Here is a 22,420-nt window from a genome sequence, read left to right as displayed (position 1 = left end):
ATAACCAGAAGCTTGGTCAAAGAGGTAGGTTTTAAGGAACGTCTTGAAGGAGGAAAGTGAGGTAGAGAGACGGAGAGGTTTCGGGAGGGAGTTCCAGAGCTTGGGGCCTAGGCAGCTGAAGGCACGGCCACCAATGGTTGAGCGATTATACTCAGGGATGCTCAAGAGGGTAGAATTGGAGGAGCGCAGACATCTCGGGGGTTGTGGGGCTGGAGGAGATTACAGAGATCGGGAGCAGCGAGGCCATGGAGGGATTTGAAAATAAGGATGAGAATTTTGAAACCAAGGCATCATTTAACCGGGAGCCAATATAGGTCGGCGAGCACAGGGGTGATGGGTGAATGGGACTTGGTGCGAGTTAGAACACGGGTTGCTGAGTTTTGGATGACCTCAAGTTAAAATAGGGTAGAATGTGGAAAGCCAGCCAGGAGTGCGTTGAAGTAGTCAGGTCGAGAGGTAACAAAGGCATGGGTGAGGGCTTCAGCAGCGGATGAGCTGAGGCAGGGTGGAGACGGGCGGAGAATTGACCTGTAAGTGTTGTATTTGTTACCCATCGTGCTCTGTGTTTCAGCGAGAGACCATCAATGATGCAAAGCGCTTGTACAGCGTGTTGGCGTTATACCCGCTGCTGCCCATGTACTGGGCACTCTACGAGCAGCAGGGCTCACGGTGGACACTTCAGGCCCAGGAGATGGACAGGAACGTGGGATCCATCAGATTGAAGCCCGACCAGCTGCAGGTACAGCCTTCTGCGCCCCCCGCCCCCACAGATTGTCCAGTGTGACACAGTGCTGGCTTCACTGGTTCCAGGACCAGGGGCAGTGTTTAATAGCAGCTCAGGATGGTGACAGAATGTTGGGCCTTCTCACACACCCTGTTCATGCTCTGGGTGGGCTAGATTATACAGTGGCTCACACCCCAGTATTTACTGGGGAAGGGATGGGGTCGTGGGGAGAGAGCTGGACAGTGGGATGAGTTTAACATTGCTTTAGCAAAGTGCTGGCACATGAGTCCTAGTGTCACAGGGAGAGGGGAATGGACCCCAGGGTCACAGAGAGGGGTATGGACCCCACAGTTACAGGGAGATGGGTACAGAACCCGGGGTCACAGGGAGAGGGGTATGGACCCCAGGGTCACGGAGAGGGGTATGAACCCCAGGGTCACAGAGAGAGGGATTTGGACCCCAGGGTCACAGGGAGAGGGGTATGAACCCCGAGGTCACAGGGTTACAGCGAGAGGGGTCCAGAACCCGGGGTCACAGGGAGAGGGGTATGGACCCCAGGGTCATGAGGGGAATGAACCCCAGGGTCACAGGGAGAGAGGTATGAACCCCAGGGTCACAGGGAGAGGGGTATGAACCCCGAGGTCACAGGGTCACAGGGAGAGAGGTATGGACCCTGGGGTCACAGGGAGAGGGGTATGGACCCTGGGGTCACAGGGAGAGGGGTATGGACCCCAGGGTCACGGAGAGGGGAATGAACCCCAGGGTCACAGGGAGAGGAGTATGGACCCCAGGGTCACAGGGAGAGAGGTATGGACCCCGGAGTCACAGGGAGAGGGGTATGGACCTCAGGGTCACGGAGAGGGGAATGAACCCCAGGGTCACAGGGAGAGGAGTATGGACACCAGGGTCACAGGGAGAGGAGTATGGACCCCGGAGTCACAGGGAGAGGGGTATGGACCCCAGGGTCACAGCAGCAAGAACACCATCATTATGAGAGGATCTGGTCACCCCCACAGTCCGAAGTGATATTATTCTAACACGTGCCTCTTCCTTTATTAAAGTGATTCTAATCTGTTGCAGAGTCTGAATGTTCTTTTTGTGCTGCTGCTGCTGCCGTTGTTTGAAGGGGTCATCTATCCTCAGTTTGAGAAGAGAAACCTGCTGATTCAGTAAGTGCCTTCGGTCTATTCCTCATCCTCTCCCCCTCACCTCACCCAGGCCCTCGAAACATCGCAGGGAATGACAGACCAGCCTCGGGCTCATGCTCCCTGTCTCAGTCTCCATTGATGCAAGGGCTCCTGGATTCTTTTGGAATCTCAGTTGTTGTCAGTTGAACCTTTACATTGGGGCCATTTGTTGTCACAGGGCAATGATGAGAACACCCCTCTCATTGGGGTCCCGATGGTCAGAATCTCCCTTTAACAGGGGTCCTGATGGTGAGACTCCCACATTAATGAGGTGAGGACAATGTGTTTACGCAGCGAGTTGCTGTGATCGGGAACGCGCTGCCTGAAAGGGCGGTGGGAGCAGATTCAATAGTAACTTTCAGAAGGGAATTGGACAGATACTTGGAGAAAATGTTTTCAGTGTGATGGGGCAAGAGCAGGAGAATGGCAGTAAATAGATCGCTCTCTCAAAGAGCCAGCACAGGCATGATGGGCCATGTGGCCTCCTTCTGTGCTGTATAAGTCTATAATTTTATAAACCGGGTACTAATGGTGTTAGTTCCTCTTTAATAATGGACACAATTGTGAAATCCCACAGTAACAGGGGTCCTGATTGTAACAGAGGTTATCTGTAAACCACTCGAACCCCTCGATTAGATCCTGGCCTAGATCGCACTCCTGGGTATCGGTTATGTTATATATAAACACCCCAGATCGCTCCAACTCACCGCTAGATGTATGTTATTCTAGAAAAAAAACAACCTCCTCGATTAGATTGCAGCCTGTAACTCACTCCCAGGTATCTGTTATTCCATATATAAACCCCCCCCGAGTCCCTCGATTAGATTGCAGCCTGTAACTCTCCCCTGTTCTTATATTTTATTCTCTCGTTCTGGTTTTGGTGTTTAATTCTCGCTGTGTGCTTGACCCCACAGGCCGGTCACGCGGATGTCCGTCGGGTTGGTGCTAGCTGTTATTGCGTTCTGTATCACTGGGATTGTCCAGCTGCAGATTCAGGTGAGACAAGGCTTGATTCAGTCGGAAGCTGCAATTTGTGTTTCTAGCTTTCACTTCAGTATTTGTGCAGTTTGGAGAGTCTTTTTACTACGCCAGATTCTGTTGGTGAATGAGGAGGGTGGTGTCTGCAGATTGAGTTTCTCATTCAGTAAAACTACATTTACAGTGGACCTTAAATCCAAGTGTGAGAGATGTATCTACCCTGTGCTGTATCTGCCCTGGGAGTGTTTGATGGGACAGTGTAAAGGGAGCTTTACTCTGAATCTAACCCCATGCTGTACCTGCTCTGGGAGTGTTTGATGAGACAGTGTAGAGGGAGGTTTACTCTGTATCTAACCCACGCTGTACCTGCCCTGGGAGTGGGTGATGCTAACCCTGGGTGCCTGAAATGTGAAATACCCCAATCCCAGATATCAACATCCCTCTCTTTGATGAGGACAATGCACGTGTTGGAAGACAGCATGGTAATGGATTTGCCAATCCCACATTTTTGGGAGATGCGTATTTACGTGCTTATCCCGTGGGGGAAGTGGGGGATGGGTGGGGGGGTGGGGGCGTGTCCGTTCCTTTGTGACAGAAGCCTACGTACTCTCCCTCCATCATGGATCAGCTATAGTGCCATGCAGAAGAGTTGAGTGCGGACCGTTCCAAGCAGTAGTGTGGGGGTGGTCTCAGTGAGGAGGGGGTGTTGATTAAAGTTGGGCAGAACCGTTACCTCTCAGCGGACAGTATAAGAACTCTAAATTCTGCTGGATATTCTGGTGTTTGACAAGGACCTTTTTTAATAGAATTGGCAGGTTATGCCTCAGCCGGACGGTATGACTGAATTGAAAATATTTAACGGAGCTCCTTGCCAATTTAACATCGACTTCTTAAAGAATCAGGTTGCGATGGACCCACAAACGGTAAGAATGGATTCTCTTACAGCTTCTTCTTCAATTACTTAAGATCATCGGCCAAAGAACCAGAGGGGAGATGAGGGGAATATTTTTACACAGCGCGTTGTTATGACCAGGAACACGTTGCCTGAAAGGGCAATGGAAGCAGATTCAATCGTAACTTTCAAAGGAAGTTGGGTAAATACTTGAAAAGCTAAAATGTGCAGGCTCTGGGGATAGAGTGTTGGTGGTGGGACTAATTGAATAGCACTTTCAAATAGCACAATGGGCCAAATGGCCTCCTTCTGTGCTGTAGGGATCTATGCTCCACTGCTCGCACTTAATGGACTGTTCCTGTGTGTCACTTACACAAGATCCGCAAAATCCTGCAAATCCCCCGAGAGAACAGGCGCACCAACATCAGTGTCCTCGACCAGGCCAACATCCCCAGCATCCACTGACCATACTTGACCAGCTCCATTGGGCAGGCCACATTGTTCGCATGCCTGATACAAGACTCCCAAAGCAAGCGCTCTACTCCTACATGGCAAGCAAGCCCCAGGTGGGCAGAGGAAACATTTCAAGGACACCCTCAAAGCCTCCTTGATAAAGTGCAACATCCCCACCGACACCTGGGAGTCCCTGGCCCAAGACCGCCCTAAGTGGAGGAAGAACATCCGGGAGGGCGCTGAGCACCTCGAGTCTCGTCGCCGAGAGCATGCAGAAACCAAGCGCAGGCAGCGGAAAGAGCATGCGGCAAATCTGTCCCACCCTCCCTTTCCTTCAACCACTGTCTGCCCCACCTGTGACAGAGACTGTAATTTCCATATTGGACTGTTCAGTCACCTGAGAACTCACTTTTAGAGTGGAAACAAGTCTTCCTCAATTTCGAAGGACTGCCTATGATGATGATGGAGATCTTTAGGACCCAACAGGAATGGACTGGCTGCATCGCAGTGACTGGCTGAGTTATCTCATGTCACTCAAACTCACCTGCCTCAGTTTGATTCGCTAGAAATGGTTGTGTGTTTTAAAACAAAGTGGTTTTATTTTTAGTCTTGTGCAATCTACAGCTCCTTCCTTCACAGTTTAGGCCACACAATGACAGTTTAAATATTTATGCTAATTCTCAAAAATAGAAGTAGCACTATGGATAAAGAAAGTTAGAAAGGCTTGCATTTCTATAGCACCTTTCACACCCTCAGGATGTCCCAAAGCGCTTTACAGTCAATGAAGTACTTTTTGGAGTGTAGTCACTGATGTAATGTGGGAAACGCAGCAGCTAATTAGTGCACAGCAAGCTCCCACAAACAGCAATGTGATAATGACCAGATAATCTGTTTTAGTGATGTTGGTTGAGGAATACATATTGGCCCCAGGACACCAGGGGTAACTCCCCTGCTCTTCTTCCAAATAGTGCCATAGGGTCTTTTACGTCCACCTGAGAGAATAGACGGGGCCTCGGTTTAACGTCTCATCCGAAAGACGGCACCTCCGACAGTGCGGCGCTCCCTCAGCACTGCACTGGGAGTGTCAGCCTAGAATTTTGTGTTCAGGTCCCTGGAGTGAGACTTGAACCTTCTGACTCAGAGGCAAAGGTGCTATTCCCTTCATTAAGGGTGGGATTCTCCTCTGACGTCCTGCCTGAAATCGGGCGAGATAGCGGTGGATACCGTCGGACAATGCAGACGGTGGGGTGGGGTCAGCCCTGGTTCCCTGGTCGGTCCTCCTTCTTTCCACCCCACCTACGGCTGCTTCTTGGGGCAGGAGGCCTTGGGAAATGGGGGTAAAGGCCCTGAATCGTCCCCATTGGGGGAGAGGGCCCTGTAACGGCCTCCTTTCCCTGCAGTCGGTCCCAGGGGCTTGCCAGCTGAAGGCGTCGATCTTGGCTGAGGCCTGCGGTCAGTCTTCAGCTCCGACCTTCGGGAAACTTCAGCTTCTTCAACGCCCTTCGTGGTGCTGCACCGTGGGGATTCTCCGCTGCGGCACTGCCGGGGATCTCACCGAGAGCGCTCCGTGTGTACAGTGAACCCTGACCCCGGGCAATGGGTTGGGGCTGGGGCAGCTACAGAGGGACGGGCACATGTCCTGCTCCCCCCGGCACCCCCCCCACCCCAAACTGTCCACTGTCCGCACCCACGGCCTCACCCTCTTCATGTCCATTGCTCAATCCGCTGGAGAACAAATAATTTGAGAACTAAAGCTCATTACCCACAACACACACTGCTGTACAACATAATGCTTCAACCAGAATGGGAATTCCAACGTGCATTGTGTCCAAAACTATGAACAATCTCGGGACCTTTGAACTGGGGGCCAAACGTCACCCTCAGCACCGCCCTCTAGTGGTCGCTGTGACAGCTGTGCGGTGTCTATTGCTAAATTACTGAATTACATCGAGTTTTATTGTACAGAAACAGGCCATTCGGCCCAACAGGTTGTGTGTTTATGCTCCACATGAACTTCCTCCCACAATACTTCATCTCACCCTATTAAGATATCCTTCTATTTCTTCCTCCCTCAGGTACTTATCCAGCTTCCCCTTAAATGCATCGATGCTATTTGCCTCAACCCCTCCCTGTGGGAGCAAGTTCCACATTCTCACCACTCTCTGGGGAAAGAAGTTTCTCCTGAATTCCGCATTAGATTTATTGGTGACTAACTTATATTTATGGCCCCTGCTTCTAGTCTGCACCACAAATGGAAACATCTTCCCTATGTCTACCCTATCGAACACCATTCATAATCCTAAAGACCTCTAGCTGGTCACCCCTCAGACTTCTCTTTCCCAAAGAAAGGAGCCCCAGGCGTTTCCGTCTAGAGGCGATTGGAACCTGAGGCATTTAAGAAGGAAATTATGCAAACAAAGGGTAGAGGATGAAAGCAAAATGCTTTCTGCCAGATTTCAAAACACTGTATTCACTCTGTGACCTATGACCTATGGCCATCATCTTTAGCCAAGGCCAAGACTGATAGAGGCAGGATGGGCGGTGGGATGGGAGAGGTTGGGAGGGGGGAGGTGGGAGGGGGGAGGATGGTATTCTGCCTTGGCCCTGATCCACTGAGAGCTTCAATGGCCAATGTCTGCTCACATAACTAAATAGAAAAATTAACTTCTATTTATAAAAATTGTATCTGCTCCGCCCTTTGGAATTGTTTTGGCAGTTTGCTCCAAAACCAGACAGATTTGGGCTCACCATCGGACACTGAGCCACTGTTTTGTGCTTCCTATTACCTCAATTTTATCATCCATACAAGCCACACCGTGGCCATTTTGCACGGATGTCCTTGGACACTGAGTGTCAGAAGGCGCAGCCTCCACGATGGGTCCTGTATACGGGTCCCGATTTCTGCTTACCTGATGTCCAGACCTGGAATTTCCAGCAGGAGTCTCTGACAGTCGTCAGCGGCAGAAATCCCCTCCCTTAACTCTGGGGTGTTGAGGCCGATCCGCCCATCCCTACTCCGTCCACCGGGGTGAGGCGAACCAATTCTTTGCAGATTGAGAACACCAAGCTAGTGGTTACAATACTGAGACTGGCGACCCTGGCAGGTCATGACATTTGTGGTCCCACACCAAGAAATGACCATGAAAGTTGCTGGATTGCTGTTAAAAAAACAACTGGGTCACTGATGCCATTCAGGGAAGGGAACCCCGACCCGTCTGGCCTTACTCTAAAAGACCACTTTCTCAGAGCACTTTGTCTGATGGACAATAAATATGACCGTTCTAGAATCACACACATCCTGAGAACAAAGGGAACAACCCTGGCCCCCTTTGCTCTGCATTAGGGGACGATTTTAACTCTATCACTCAGCCGAGACCTGGTGAGCGGGCAGTTAAAATCATTCTGGCTCTTACATGTCTGAAAGCCGTCATAATCGCAACATCTGCAATTTTAACCTGCTCTCCTGAGCAGGCAGCAAGGACACCCGCCTGGAGCCAACAGGGTCCTTCTTTACAGCATGTTGCGGCCCGATGACATCATTGAGACCCGATTTTAATTTTAACCCAGGCCTGAGCGGAGAATCCACCTGGAGTTAAAATCGGGAGAGCCGCACCAGGGGACTTACCAGTGCTGTCATCATCTAACTTACCGAGCACACAAGCTCACATTGCCTTAAGTGACTTGTTCTCTTCAGTTTTCCGCCAGCTATCTTGTGCCCATCAAACCCTTCGCATTACAAGTCGCTCCAATCAACTGTTCAGCGGCTCCGCTGCCATTAAACATAAACGTCACAACGGACTCGAAGAGCGGCAGTACACTCTACATGGTGCGAGATTCCAAAACCAGCATGCTTATCCTCAAACAGGTGAGCAGGGGGAACCGGTAAAGATAGTGTGGCAAAAACAAAGCATTTTTATAAATGATGTATCAGAGTATTGGATTCTTTTATTGTCATTGTACATTTAGGGTTAAAAGCAAGAACGGAGGCAAACGTGCCTTGATGCCCAAAGCCCCAGGGTATAGATTGGTCTGGTGGAGTTTCAGTGGGCCAGGCATTCAATTCAAATACAGCATTATGTGGATTTTATCTGTACACATGTTTGATTGGCAGCTCCTTTTGTCTACAAAACATATTTAAATTTCATTTGTATCAGTTTTTAAAAAGTATTCCTCAGCCTATCTTACAATTTGTGTAGAGGGAGCTTTACTCTGTATCTAATCCATGCTGTACCTGTCCTGGGAATATTTGATGGGACAGTGTAGAGGGAGCTTTACTCTGTATCTAACCTGTGCAGTACCTGCCCTGGGAGTGTTTGATGGGACAGTGTAGAAGGAGCTTTACTCTGTATCTAATCCATGCTGTACCTGTCCTGGGACTGTTTGATGGGACAATGTAGAGGGAGCTTTACTCTGTATCTAACCCGTGCTGTACCTGCCCTGGGAGTGTTTGATGGGACAGTGTAGAGGGAGCTTTACTCTGTATCTAACCCATGCTGTACCAGTCCTGGAAGTGTTTGATGGGACAGTGTTGAGGGAGCTTTACTCAGTATCTAACCCCGTGCTGTACCTGCTCCGGGAGTGTTTGATGGGACAGTGTAGGGGGAACTTTACTCTGTATCTAACCCCGTGCTGTACCTGCTCTGGAAGTGTTTGATGGGACAGTGTAGAGAGAGCTTTACTCTGCATCTAACCCGTGCTGTACCTGTCTAGGAGTATTTGATGGGACAGTGTTGTGGGAGCTTTACTCTGTATCTAACCCGTGCTGTACCTGCCCCGGGAGTGTTTGATGGGACAGTGTAGGGGGAACTTTACTCTGTATCTAACCCCGTGCTGTACCTGCCCTGGGAGTATTTGGGACAGTGTAGGGGGAGCTTTATTTACTCTGTATCTAACCCGTGCTGTACCTGCCCTGGGAGTGTTTGATGGGACAGTGTAGAGGGAGCTTTACTCTGTATTTAACCCATGCTGTACCTGACCCAGTAATGTATGACTGAAATAGAAATTGTTCCATTCCCAATACTTACAATCTCACATTGTAATGGGCAAAATTTCACAATGCACCCATGTAGTTGGATTTTCAATTTCACTGATTATTTTTATTCCTGCAGATTCCTGACAACAATTTGAAGATTTTGGATAATTCAGCTCTTGTCCGGTATGTCATTTTCTAAACTCGGATGTGTTAATCTCTGAGCATGTGCACTGCATGAGACATCTGCAAGTATTGGAGCATTGCAGAGGGTATCTTCGTACATTGGGGCATTGGCCAAATCTTCTACTTTCACTTGGGCATTACACAGAGTAGTTCTATCTGTTGGAGCAATACGGTGAGCAGCTGAAATCGCTGCATCAATGCACGGGTGGCTGGATGCATTGGAGCTGTCATATTTTGAATTGCAACCTGATTCCCTTATTTAACCTCCAACCACTGCATCCAGAGACCGAGAGAGTTCTCGGATCTGTGTCCAACTACAACTGAATAAATCCAAAAATGTTGAGTATTCACAGCTATTTCTCGGAGTGCATTGTGTTGAAAGGATGGGCTGTTAGAATAATGCCCCCTCTACAGCTGTACATCCAACTTGGTGCTTTTCTTGTTTTTATTGCCGAAACAAGATTCAGCATCTAGAGTGAAGCAACAAAAAGATTCCTGGGCCCACAGCATCAGTCATGGTCCCTGGTGATGAGCCCATTGGCCCATAGGCACTCTAGGGTGGAGCTTTATGGGCCAAAATTTAATATTGTTTTGCCCATTTTATGGGTGTAATATGGGCGCAGCACTAGTCCATTTAACAGGGCAGAGTCCCATGCCCAAACTACATAAGCATTCGTGCCACAGCCTGAAATGAGCAATATTGTATTGAGGCTTCAGCACCCATTTCAGACCCAGACTTCTAAAGTTCTTTAGGGTAGTTGGAGCCCGCGATACAATACATTTATTCGTTCACGGGATGTTAGCGTCGCTGGCAAGGCCGGCATTTATTGCCCAGCCCTAATGGCCCTTGAGAAGGTGGTGGTGAGCCGCCTTCCTGAATTGCTGCAGTCCGTGTGGTGAAGGTGCTCCCACAGTGACTTTGTTGTAGCGGTTTGGTACAACTGAGTGTCTCGCTGGGCCATTTCAGAGGGCAGTTAAGAGTCAACCACATTGCTGTGGGTCTGGAGTCACATATCAGCCGGACCGGGTAAGGATGGCAGATTTCCTTCCCTAAAGGACATCAGTGAACCAGTTCGGTTTTTCCAACAATCCAGAAGTTTCATGGTCACCTTTACTGATATTAGCTTTTTATTCCAGATTGATTTAATTGAATTTAAATTCCCCCAGCTGCCATGGTGGGATTTGAACTCATGTCTCTGGATTACTAGTCCAGTAACATAACCACTGTGCTACCGTTCCCGCTTCATCTAATATCTCCCAGTCTTGAGCAGCCTAACCAGCTGACCTTAGAGGGCCACTGAAGGCCGCTCAAAAAATAACAGCCTCCACAACTTGCCTAAACTTTGTTTTTTGTGAAGTCCTCCTGGTTCCACAAAACAACCGCCTCTCCCGCCCCCCCCCCCGCCATGATCGCCTCTCTCCCTCCTCCCCACGATCGCCTCTCCCCCCTCCCCCCCACAATCGTTTCTCCCCTCCTTCACCCCCCCCCCCCACGATCGCCTCTCCGCCCTCCCGCCCCCCCACATGATCGCCTCTCCCCCCCCTCCCCTCCCCATGATCGCCTCTCTCCCTCCTCCCCACGATCGCCTCTCCCCCCTCCCCCCCACAATCGTTTCTCCCCTCCTTCCCCCCCCCCCCCCACGATCGCCTCTCCCCCCCCTCCCCACAATTGCCTCTCCCCCACAATCGCCTCCCCCCCTCCCGCCCCCTCCCCACGATCGCCTTTCCCCCCTCCCCCCCACAATAGTTTCTCCCCCCTCTTGCCCCCCCCACGATCGCCTCTCCGCCCTCCCGCCCCCCCATATGATCGCCTCTCCCCCCCCCCTCCCCTCCCCATGATCGCCTCTCCACTTCCTCCCCACGATCGCCTCTCCCCCCTCCACCCCCACAATCGTTTCTCCCCCCCCTCCTGGGACTTGCCTGTGAGCCGAACATTTTTAGGCCCTGAGGGGGCGGCTGGTTGGTGTTGGCTGCTCGCCGGGATCATGACGATAAGGCCCAAGGACGGATGTAGTTGGCCAATGGGTTTAGGCCCCTGAACCTTCAGGGTGTCCAATGGGGTGGGCAGCAGCTCACTAATAACCTGTGATTACACCCGAAAGATTGCCCTGTTTATGAGGTGTCACGGTGTATGATGATTAGGCTCGAACGGTCACGGTTAATGGAATGTGTCTTCTGCAGGATCTTTCCCGTGTTGGAAGCGGCAGCTAACGGCAGCAACAGAACTCTGAGACTGACATGTGAACCAGATATTGTGAAAGATCTGCATGTCAGGCCATCAGTCCCATCGCCCTACACACCTGTAAAACTTGGCAGGTGAGATAGACGCCATGAACGCACCTGGGGAGTTAGTTCTACCTGGTTTTCAGTTCTAACTCCCTCTCTAACTGTTCGGGGCGTGACTAACACTGGAAGGAAGTTTCAGCCTCCTGTTTAAATCAGACAGTTCCTGTAACCTGCTTTCTCTGTTTCCTACAATCATCCCAGAGTTCTCTGTTCTTTATCCTGTACATTTTGCGTAGCTCGTGTTTTACTCTCATACCCATTTTAATTGCCCTATTCAGACATTTTGGAGACGATTATTTACATTTATTTTCCCGCATCCACTGTATAGTTTTGAAATTGTTCTATCTTTCCTCAAGCGAGGTTTAAGAAACATAAGAAATAGGAACAGGAGTAGGCCATATGGCCCCTCGAGCCTGCTCCGCTATTCAATAAGATCATGGCTGATCTTCGACTTCAGCTCCACTTTGCCGCCTGATCTCCATATCCCTTGAATCTCCCAATATCAAAAAATCTATGGATCTCAGCCTTGAATATACTCAACGACTGAGTATTCGCAGCCCTCTGCAGTAGAGAATTACAAAGATTCACAACCCTCTGTGAAGAAATTTCACCTCATCTCAGTCGTAAATGGCCGACCCCTTATCCTGAGACTATGCCCCCTCGTTCTACACTCTCCAGCCAGGGGAAACAACCTCTCAGCATCTACATAAGAACATAAGAAATAGGAGCAGGAGTCGGCCATATGGCCCTTCGAACCTGCCATTTAATAAGATCATGGCTGATCTGATCATGGACTCAGCTCCACTTCCCTGCCCGCTCCCCATAACCCTTGACTCCCTTATCATTCAAAAATCTGTCTATCTCCACCTTAAATATATTCAGTGACCCAGCCTCCATAGCTCTCTGGGGCAGAGAATTCCAAAGATTCACAACCCACTGAGAGAAGAAATTCCTCCTCATTTCCGTTTTAAATGGGCGACCCTTTATTATCTGCCCTGTCGAGCCCTCTCAGAATCTTATATGTTTCAATGAAATCACTTCTCATTCTTCTAAACTGCAGATAGGTCCATTCTACTCAATTTCTCCTCATCCCAGGAATCAATCTGGTGAATCTTTCCTTAAGTGTGGAGACCAAAACTGTGCACATACTCCAGGTGTGGCCTCGCCAAGGCCCTGTACAATTGTAGTAATACTTCCTTACTCTTTTACTCCAACTCAATCCAAGTCCACCATTTGCATCTTTCATTAATACTTCCCAATTAATTAGTTTACTCCTTGTTGCTTTGAATGTTGCCCCGTTGAAGTCTCTGTATGTTACTGGGGATAATCTGAAATGTATTGTGCTCACTGGTCTCCCAAACTGCATGAATTCTCTGCTGGAATCTTATCCTGGCACTTAGACCAAGGTCTCAATGTGAGCTATCCCCAGACGTGCCCGTTCACATTGGGACCTGTTCTGCATCAGAACATAAGAAATAGGAGCAGGAGTAGGCCATACGGCCCTCGAGCCTGCTCTGCCATTTTATACAATCATGGCTGATCCGATCATGGACTCAGGTCCTCTTCCCTGCTTGCTCCCCATAACCCCTTAATCCCTTATCGGTTAAAAAACTGTCTATCTCTGTCTTAAATTTATTCAATGACCCAGCTTGCACATCTCTCTGAGGCAGTGAATTCCACAGATTTACAACCCTCTGAGAGAAGAAATTTCTCCTCATCTCAGTTTTAAATGGGCGGTCTCTTATTCTAAGATTATGCCCCCTAGTTCTAATCTTCCTCCTTAAGTGGAAACATTCTCTCTGCATCCATCTTGTCAAGCCCCCTCATAATCTTATACGTTTCAATAAGATCACCTCTCAATCTTCTGAACTCCAATAAGTAGAGGCCCAACCTACTCAACCTTTCCTCATAAGTCAACCCCCTCATCTCCGGAATCAACCTAGTGAACCTTCTCTGAACTGCCTCCAAAGCAAGTATATCCTTTCATAAATTTGGAAACCAACACTGCACACAGTATTCCAGGTGTGGCCTCACCAACACCGTGTTTAACTGGAGCAAGACTTCCTTGCTTTTATACTCTGTCCCCTTCGCAATAAAGGCCAAGATTCCATTGGTCTTCCTGGTCACTTGCTGTACCTGCATACTATCCTTTTGCATTTCATGCACAAGTACCCCCAGGTTCCACTGTACTGAGGCACTTTGTAAGCTTTTTCCATTTAAATAATAACTTGCTCTTTGATTTTTTCTGCCAAAGTGCATGACCTCATACTTTCCAACATGATACTCCATCTGCCAAATTTTTGCCCACTCACTTAGCCTATCTATGTCCTTTTGCAGATTTTTTGAGTCCTCCTCACACATTGCCCTTCCTCCCATCTTTGTATCGTCAGCAAACTTGGCTTCATTACACTCGATCCTTTCTTCCAAGTCGTTACTATAGATTGTAAATAGTTGGGGTCCCAGCACTGCGGCACCCCACTAGTTACTGATTGCCAACCCATCTAAACTCACTCTTGCCGCGATGGACAGAGGGGAAACTGAAGGCTTGCTGGAGGGACTGAAGGGGGTACACTTCTGCCCCTCCTGGCCCACAAGGAGTGCTGTAAACTTACCTGAACAGGCAGTTCCCGCCTCCCTTTCGCTGCCGGGTTTCCCGAGGCCTTGGAAACCCGCACGACAGCTATCACATTTCAATCAGGCTCCCAGTTGCGCTGCGGGAACCCAATTTAAACATGGTAATGAAATGTTGTGCGTGTCGCATGCGGCTCCCTCACACAACACGGAATCCCCCGCCACAACCGCAGGTTGGGGTCGCGTTCCCCATTTTAAAATGTTTACCTCCCACCCATTCCCCGACCCTCTCCGGCCCGCTGTGGCCGTTAATATTGAGGCCCGTGACAACATTTAGGGATGGGTTAGAGAGGTGTTTAAAGGAAAGGAGACTATGGGAACAGGGTGGACACATGGGACTAGGATTACCGCTCGTGTGGACGATAAACAGCAACACGGACTGGTTGGCCAAACGGCCTGTTTCCGTGTTGCTTCTTTCTGTATCTTTATGTAAGACACAACATCATCATCATAAGCAGTCCCTCGGAATCGAGGAGGACTTGCTTCCACTCTTAAAATGACTCCTTAGGTGGTTGAACAGTCAAATATGAGAGGTGGGACAGACAGTTGTTGAGGGGAAGGGTGGGTGGGACGGATTTGCCGCAGGCTCTTTCCGCTGCCTGCGCTTGGTTTCTGCATGCTCTCGGCAATGAGACTCGAGGTGCTCAGCGCCCTCCCGGATGCACTTCCTCCACTTAGGGCAGTCATTGGCCAGGGACTCCCAGGTGTCGGTGGGGATGATGCACAACAACACAACAACAACACAGATGTACAAAGACAGACAAGCATACACACATATAAATAAACACCTACACACTAACATACACACACACAAATGGGGGTGAAATTCGGTATCGCCCCGTTTGGGGGTGGGAACCAAGGTGAGGAGGTACTTCCTGTGCCCGGTACAGAAGTCCCGCCCCTGGCCGTGAAATTGGGGTTAGCGCCCCCCAAAGGAAGTGGAGCGCAATGTTGGGCGCTGCACTTCCTCTCAGGGGGCGGGGCCGGGGCGGTAAGCACGTGGATTTTGTGACATCGCCGCGTAGCTCTTTAACAGAAGGGGAGGGCACGCTGCAGTGGAGCGAGGGGTCCTCCACTCGGTCACCGGGGACGCGGGGTGCTGTTGCCGCAGCCTAGCACAGAAGCGGAGTTCTGGGCTGCACCATCACGGTACGGGCCCCGCGAAATGGGCAATGAAAGGCCGGGAAAGAATGGCGACGCGCACCTCCCCGTTACTTTCCGCCCCGCAAGCGGCGTGCGACCGGGTTCGCGACCCACGAGGCTGGCGCTGACAACGCCCGCCGCGGCCTCATGCCCAATTTCCACAGTGGGGTGTAAACGGTCTTCTGCGCACGGCGGTGACTTCATTTCCGCCGGTGCAGCGACACTGGGCGCTGCCAGTTTTGTGCCTCTGCCAATACCGCGGGAGCCTGTAGCGCCCCCCCCCCCCCCGGGCAAGAAATCGCTTGCACCCCATTAATGCCTCCGCCTCCGCGTACAGGAACTATTGACTTATGAGCACAAAAAACACATCACTTACATACTCAAACATGAACACACCACATAAATGAGCAACCTCTTTCTCTCTGAATGGGTGCCATTGTGTTCAGCAAGAGCCCTTGGCCACCATTGCTCAGGCCTCTGATGTAATTGTGTGTTCCTTTTGCCTCAGGTGCTCTGTACAGCTGTCGGGAGTGGGGCCTGGTTTTATCAGTGTTGAGGGAGAGTTTGACCTGAAGGATGGTGGCGCTTATACAATTGTCCTCTATCAAGCTAACCACACAGATCACGTAAGTACGGCAGAGGGGTGAGTGTGCACAACCCCACCCATTATACTGGGCTAGCTCATGAATTGACATTCTTGGTCTATCCATGGTGACCTTGAATGGTCCCACTTCTCCTCCATTCCTAAAGCTGCTTCCAAAAAGCTCGGTTTCCGCCTTCATTTGAAACACTCTTTAGAAACACAAATCTTTATAAACCCCCAGCTCACCCAAGACTTGAATACTGCTGCCATATCTAGGGAGGCTGTTCTAACATCAGTCACACTCCTGGGCAAGGTACAGGGTAAGGCCGGTATTTGATAGGTGAGTATCTGTGGCCACCTTTCTCGTTTCTTGTATGATCTCTCCTAACGTTCCTGTATTATTTGTAGTCTGCTGGTTATTGTGCCTTTAAACAATAGTAGCTTTTAAAGGGGAAGTGGATAAATATTTGAAAAAGAGAAAAATTAAATGCTAATGGGGATGGGTCTGAATGGATAGCTCTGTCAGAGAGCCAGCACAGCATGACGGGCCAAATGGTCTCCTTCTGTGCTGTGACATCCTGTCGTTTTATTATAAACTCTTCTTTGTTGTTCCTTCAAAGCTGTAAATATCTTCTTGGGCTGGATTTTTGGGCTTTGATGATTTCGGGGCGGTAATGGTGGCGGGGCGGTAAAGTTCGCGCCCGGGAACAGTTTGCGCCTCAGTCTGTAACATTGGTCAGCTGGGCCTTGAGTGTGGGGCGGGGCGCTAAGGGAGGCGTTCCACACCTCTCTCAGGGCACTAGGCCGACTGAGCAAATGAAAATCCCGAGCTAAAGAGCCGGCCTCGGAGCAAACTTGGATAAAAAAACACCAAAAACATTCCCAATAAATAACTCACGCCACCACAACATGAATCGCAAAATAAATAAATAACAAACGATCACACTTACCTGAGGTCGTCATTCCTTACCTCACTGCAGCCGCTACAGCTCGGACCACCTGCTTTCACAGGCGGTCCCAGTCTCCTACTCTAACGCCTACTCCAACACCACAAATCTCCTTACTCCCTCAGTCTATCATTCCTCTGGGAAATTTGGCTTGCAAATCCAGGCTTGGTACCATATAATCATGCCTTCCTCATTCACCTTGTCTTTTGTTTTATCCCTTGCAATCTTGGTGTCTCTGTGGTGGAGCCGCTATCAGAGGCCTCAGCACCCCTGGACTAGGGAGAGGCAAAAGTTATCCGGGGTTCAAGCTTCCGATCGTTGTCTGGTGATCCCTGCTGGTGATATTGGGTGCTGGGGCCTACAGCTATATCATCGCTGGGGCCTAAATTTCTGATCTCCCACTCCAGCGGGGTCCTCCGCTGGCTACTTCTTCCTTGCCTGCCGCATGCAAGTGCCAGCGAGGAGGTGTGTACCCTGTAAGTGGTTTCCCTTAGGTGTTTTCGAAACACCGCCACTTTACAATAGTTCTAACGCTGGGAGCGATTACTGTACTGAACAGATGAATGAGTCAGGGACGGGTACCTTGGTCCGAGTACCGGCAATGCTTTTATTAAAGTTAAAACACACACCTGCACCCAGTAAAACCACACACACCCTGGTGTGTAAAACAAACAAATGCAGTACAATACACAGTCTGGCCCATCTAAACAGGCCCCTAACGCGAAGTACCCACGTCTAAAACACCCTGCTCGGATTCAAAATTGCACCACTAAATCTGTCCAACAGAAATGTACGTACGCTTATGATCCTTGCAAAAACCTCTCCACTAAAACCTCTAAAGCTTGGTTGGGTCACACAACATCCTTTCACTCTATGCAGTGGTCTTAAAGATCCATGGGCTGGGATAAATGCTCACCAATTACCCCTCTGGCTTACTCGCTGCTTCTCCCGATGAGACGTATCTTTTGGGTCCGAACCAATCTGTGGTATTCAAGTCCAGTCTCAGGATCAGCCTCCCAGTCGAAGTAGCAAGGCTCTCTTGGCTCATCGATGCTAGTTTCTCCTCTCCGTTCCAGATGGAGTGCTCGGTCCTTGTGCGTTGCAAGCAGGCGTAGAAGAGGGGAGAGAGAGATGGCTTCCGTTCTCTTATACCTGCACGACTGCTTAAAATCCAACTGTCCTTCCCGCCTGAGGCTGTCCAACTGAAAAGCAAGTCACATCTCCAGTCTGTCTCTTTGTTACTGGGGCTGTCCCTCGATGGTTGGCTCCGATGCGTCTGTAGTCAAAATAGCTTTCCTTTGTCTTTCGATGGCCTGAAACACCGGCCACCTTACTTAATGTCTCACTGAAGGGTTCCCATTCCATGACAAAAGGCGCCCACTTAACCAAGTTCCTCCCAGCTGATGTCAAGTTAAAACATGTTTGGATTTGCCTGAGATAGCTCTTCTTCTGTACAGTCATTGTGTCCCAGCAAAGTTCAAAATTTATAAGTTCAAAAGTTCACGCTGATGTTTTCGCCGAATCTTACAACCCGACCGATTTCCCTCCTGTCCATCACTGTTCCTGCTGCTCTCCGGGACCAGCAAGTAGCCCACGGTGGTGTGCCCAGTCTAGCAGCGGGAACGGCCCCACACGTGGCAACTAGAGGCAGAGGGCCCACCAGAGGCCCCCCCCAGTGAAGGTCTCACTGCAGTGCTGCCTTCATTCTCCTTCAGGGCAGCTGGTGGCATTCCTGCCGTGAGCCCACCAGGAATATGCAATGACCCCTGGCCAAGAAACTGGGCTGAGGTCAGGGGTTCAGGCAAAAGCCCCTCCCCTCCCTTTCCTGACCATTTCAGGGAGGGACCAGGAAAACCTAGGCCATAGTGTCACAATTGGGCTACAGTTGAATATTTACTTCATGTATTCCTTGAGACCAAAGGTACGTGGCAATGCATTGGGAATATTGGTAATGTATAGCATCACTTGAAATGAGAGTTGTCTGGTGTCAATCAGCTACATAAAGTAATATTGAGGCTTTGTTCATCACTGACGAACTGGGAGAGGTCTTGGCACTTCATGGGTTCTATAGATATCTCCCTCATTCTACCTGGTACATGGCGGATATAATCAGTGTATTGACTGAAGTCAAAAATTACTTAGTAAGTTGCTTTTCCTGTTGGGTGATACAGTACATGACACCGTAGAGAGGTGGGATTAATTTCTTCCCTTACCCTCTAAGCTCCGAAACGCAGCTGTTTTACTGTAGACTCTTGGCCGGCCTCCCACGTTCTACCCTCCGTAAACCTTAGGTCAATCTGCTACCCGTGTCCTAACTCGCACCAAGTGCCGCTCACCCATCACCCCTGTGCTTGATGACTTACACTGGCTCCCGGTTAAGTAATCCCTCAATTTTAAAATTCTCATCCTTATTTTCAAATCCTTCCATGTCCTTGACCCTCCCTATCTCTGTAATCTCCTTCAGCCCCACAGTATCTGCGCTATATACTTGCATTGAAGGCAGTTCGGAGAAGGTTCATGAGGTCGATTCCTGAGATGATGCGGTTGTCTTATAAAGAAAGGTTGAGCAGGTTGGGCCTATACGCATTGGAGTTTAGAAGAATGAAAGGTGATCTTACTGAAACGTACATGATTCTGAGGGGGCTTGACAGGGTAGATGCAGAGAGGATGTTTCCCCACGTGGGAAAATCTAGAACAAGGGGGCATAGTTTCAGAATAAAGGGTCGCCCATTTAAAACAGAAATGAGGAGGAATTTCTTCTCTCAGAGTGTCGTGAATCTTTGGAATTCTCTGCCCCAGAAAGCTGTGGAGGCTGGGTCATTGAATATATTTAAGGTGGAGATAGACAGATTTTTGAACGATAAGGGAGTCAGGGGTTATGGAGGGTGGGTGGGGAAGTGGAGTTGAGGCCAAGATCAGATCAGCCATGATCTTATTGAATGGTGGCGCAGGCTCGAGGGGCCAAATTGCCTACTCCTGCTCCTATTTCTTATGTTCTTACGTTCTCCTCTAATTCTGGCCTCTTGAGCATCCCCTATTTTAATCGCTTGACTATTGGCGCCATGCCTTCAGCTGCCTAGGACCAAAGCTCTGGAATTCTCTCCCTTACACCTCTCTGACTCTTTACATCTTTCCCCCTTTAAGACACTCCATAAAACCTACCTCTTTGTTTGCCCTATATCTCCTTATGTGGCTCGGTGTCAAATTTTGTTTTAAAGCGCTCTTGTGAAGCACCTTGGGACGTTTTATTACGTTAAAGGCGCGATCTAAATACAGGTTGTAATTGGAGAAGTTCTGAATGGTGGAAGGGGCTTCACGGAAACAGCTGTTGAAAGGAAGGCAAAACTGGAGTGAGAGTCGCTATTGGGCAATTTTCACGCACCTCCCATTGGCAACTTCAAGCGGTGGTAGAATCCTGGGAGGTTGTCCCATCAGATCTCCTCGGAGAGGTATGCTACGGTGAGATCAGAAAGTTGAAAGATAGAGATACTTCACGCACACATAATGGTTGCATAATTATGACATATAAACCAACTTGTGCAAGTTCATTGCATGGGCCAAGTGGAAGGATGTATCTCTGATCCCTGCCATCTCCTTGCTGCTCAGAGGTGAGTGCTTCTGAACAGTCAGTCCCACAGGCACCCTGATATAGTTGGCTGGCTTCGGACTGGTGCTATGTCAGGTCCAGACTGCGGTGACCCGTATTATTCTGCCAACTCCTGATCACCACTTGGCCCCACGAGAATAACTTTAGTACTTACCTTTCCGGGGCCCTTTCTGCTGTTTGCTAGGTTTGCATTTGAGAAACATGTGACTGTGCATTTATCTTCTTTACCGGTAGAGCTGTCCTACATGGAATGTACAGCACAGAAACAGGCCATTCGGCCCAACAGATCGATGTCGGATTTTAATGCTCCACTCCAGTCTCCTCCCACCTCACTTCATCTCACCCTATTAACATATCCCTCTATTCCTTGCTCCCTCGTGCACTTATGTAGCTTCCCCTTAAAGGCATCTCTGCTGTTCACCTGTATGCCGTAGTGAGTTCCAAGTCCCTTCAGAGAAATCTCAGATCGCTCAGCATCTACTTGATAAACCCTGAGGGACAGATTTTGACTATGACAGTGTCAGCTGTGGCTCAGTGGGCAGCACTCTCGCCTCTAACTCAGAAGGTTGTGGGTTCAAGTACCACTCCAGAGACTTAAGCACAAAAATCCAGGCTGACACTCCCAGTGCAGTACTGAGGGAGTGCCGCACTGTCGGATGAGATGTTAAACTGAGGCTCCGTCTGCTCTCTCGGGTGGACGTAAAAGATCCCACGGCACTATTTTGAAGAAGAGCAGGGACGTGTCCTGGCCAATATTTATGCCTCAATCAACATAAACAAAAACAGATTATCTGGGTCATTATCACATTGCTGTTTGTGGGAGCTTGCTGTGCGCAACTTGGCTGCTGCATTTTTCACATTACAACAGTGACTACACTTCAAAAGTATTTCATTGGCTGTAAAGTGCTTTCAGACGTCCAGGGGTCATGAAAGGCGCTATATAAATGCAAGTCTTTCTTTCTTTGATTGGGCGGCTGACTGGTATAGGCTGCCTGTTAGTGTCGGCGGGAGGCTGGGCCATTTCGAATGCCGGACCCCAGTAACATACAGCGGGCAACAAACCACCACCCTGATGTAGCTGCCTGGCTTCAGGCCAGGGTAATATCGGGCCCAGGCTGCGGCGGCCCGTATTATTCTCACGGACCATCTCCTGATCCACTTGGCACCACGAGAATAATTTCGGCACTTGCCTTTCCGGGGCCTTTTCTGCTGTTCGGCCAGGTGGTACTGCGTGGAGTGTCCTCAGTGAGCGCTCTGCTCAATGGGCAGTTACACTGGCACTGGGGTCCTCTGTAGGTCATAGGGCGCTCGTCGCTCAACAGAAGGCCCCAGGCAGGGGAGTGGGAATGGGGCACCTCCATTTTAACTGTGCTAAAAACGAGAAATGAGCTTCAGGCTGATGTCATGGGATTGGGATAGGCAAGCTAGCATATCTGAGAGACCTTGTTGAATGTTACGGAAATTGTGCTGTCCTTGTTCAACATCCACACACACGCACCTTCCAGCCAGGTTCATTGGCGAACATATTAAACATCCTGGGAATATGTCTCAGGACCATATCAAGGTGCATTCAAGGACTGAGGCCCCCCCCGCCCCGGCCCCCCCCCCGGCCCTGCCATTCTTGCTTGTATAACAGTATTGCATTAGCCACTTGCTCTCTTTGATTATATTTCCGTTCTGTGTGAAAAGCCAGCAACTGTTCTGTCAGCCTCGAACATTTATCTTCAGCTCCCCGTGGAGTACTTGAATTGTGTGTCCTTCCAACTTACAAAAGACAAAAACCAAATGCATCCTCTCAGCCAGAAAGTTAAATCCTAAAGACTTCCCAGACGAC

General features: G+C 49.6%; 1 protein-coding gene across 1 annotated transcript in view; it reads left to right on the top strand.

The window, feature by feature from the left end:
- Positions 1-22,420, top strand: part of LOC139233530 (solute carrier family 15 member 1-like) — a 182,924-nt gene that overhangs the window by 140,243 nt on the left and 20,261 nt on the right. The window contains exons 13-20 of the mRNA XM_070863930.1: positions 572-739; positions 1,805-1,893; positions 2,826-2,907; positions 3,696-3,812; positions 7,929-8,099; positions 9,343-9,389; positions 11,571-11,705; positions 15,958-16,075. Of these exons, the coding sequence (XP_070720031.1) occupies positions 572-739; positions 1,805-1,893; positions 2,826-2,907; positions 3,696-3,812; positions 7,929-8,099; positions 9,343-9,389; positions 11,571-11,705; positions 15,958-16,075 (927 nt within the window). The remainder of the gene's footprint in view (positions 1-571; positions 740-1,804; positions 1,894-2,825; positions 2,908-3,695; positions 3,813-7,928; positions 8,100-9,342; positions 9,390-11,570; positions 11,706-15,957; positions 16,076-22,420) is intronic.

Source organism: Pristiophorus japonicus, chromosome 21 (assembly GCF_044704955.1).
Source record: "Pristiophorus japonicus isolate sPriJap1 chromosome 21, sPriJap1.hap1, whole genome shotgun sequence".
In the NCBI taxonomy this organism is placed as follows: domain Eukaryota; kingdom Metazoa; phylum Chordata; class Chondrichthyes; family Pristiophoridae; genus Pristiophorus; species Pristiophorus japonicus.
This window is presented reverse-complemented; position numbering and strand designations above follow the sequence as displayed.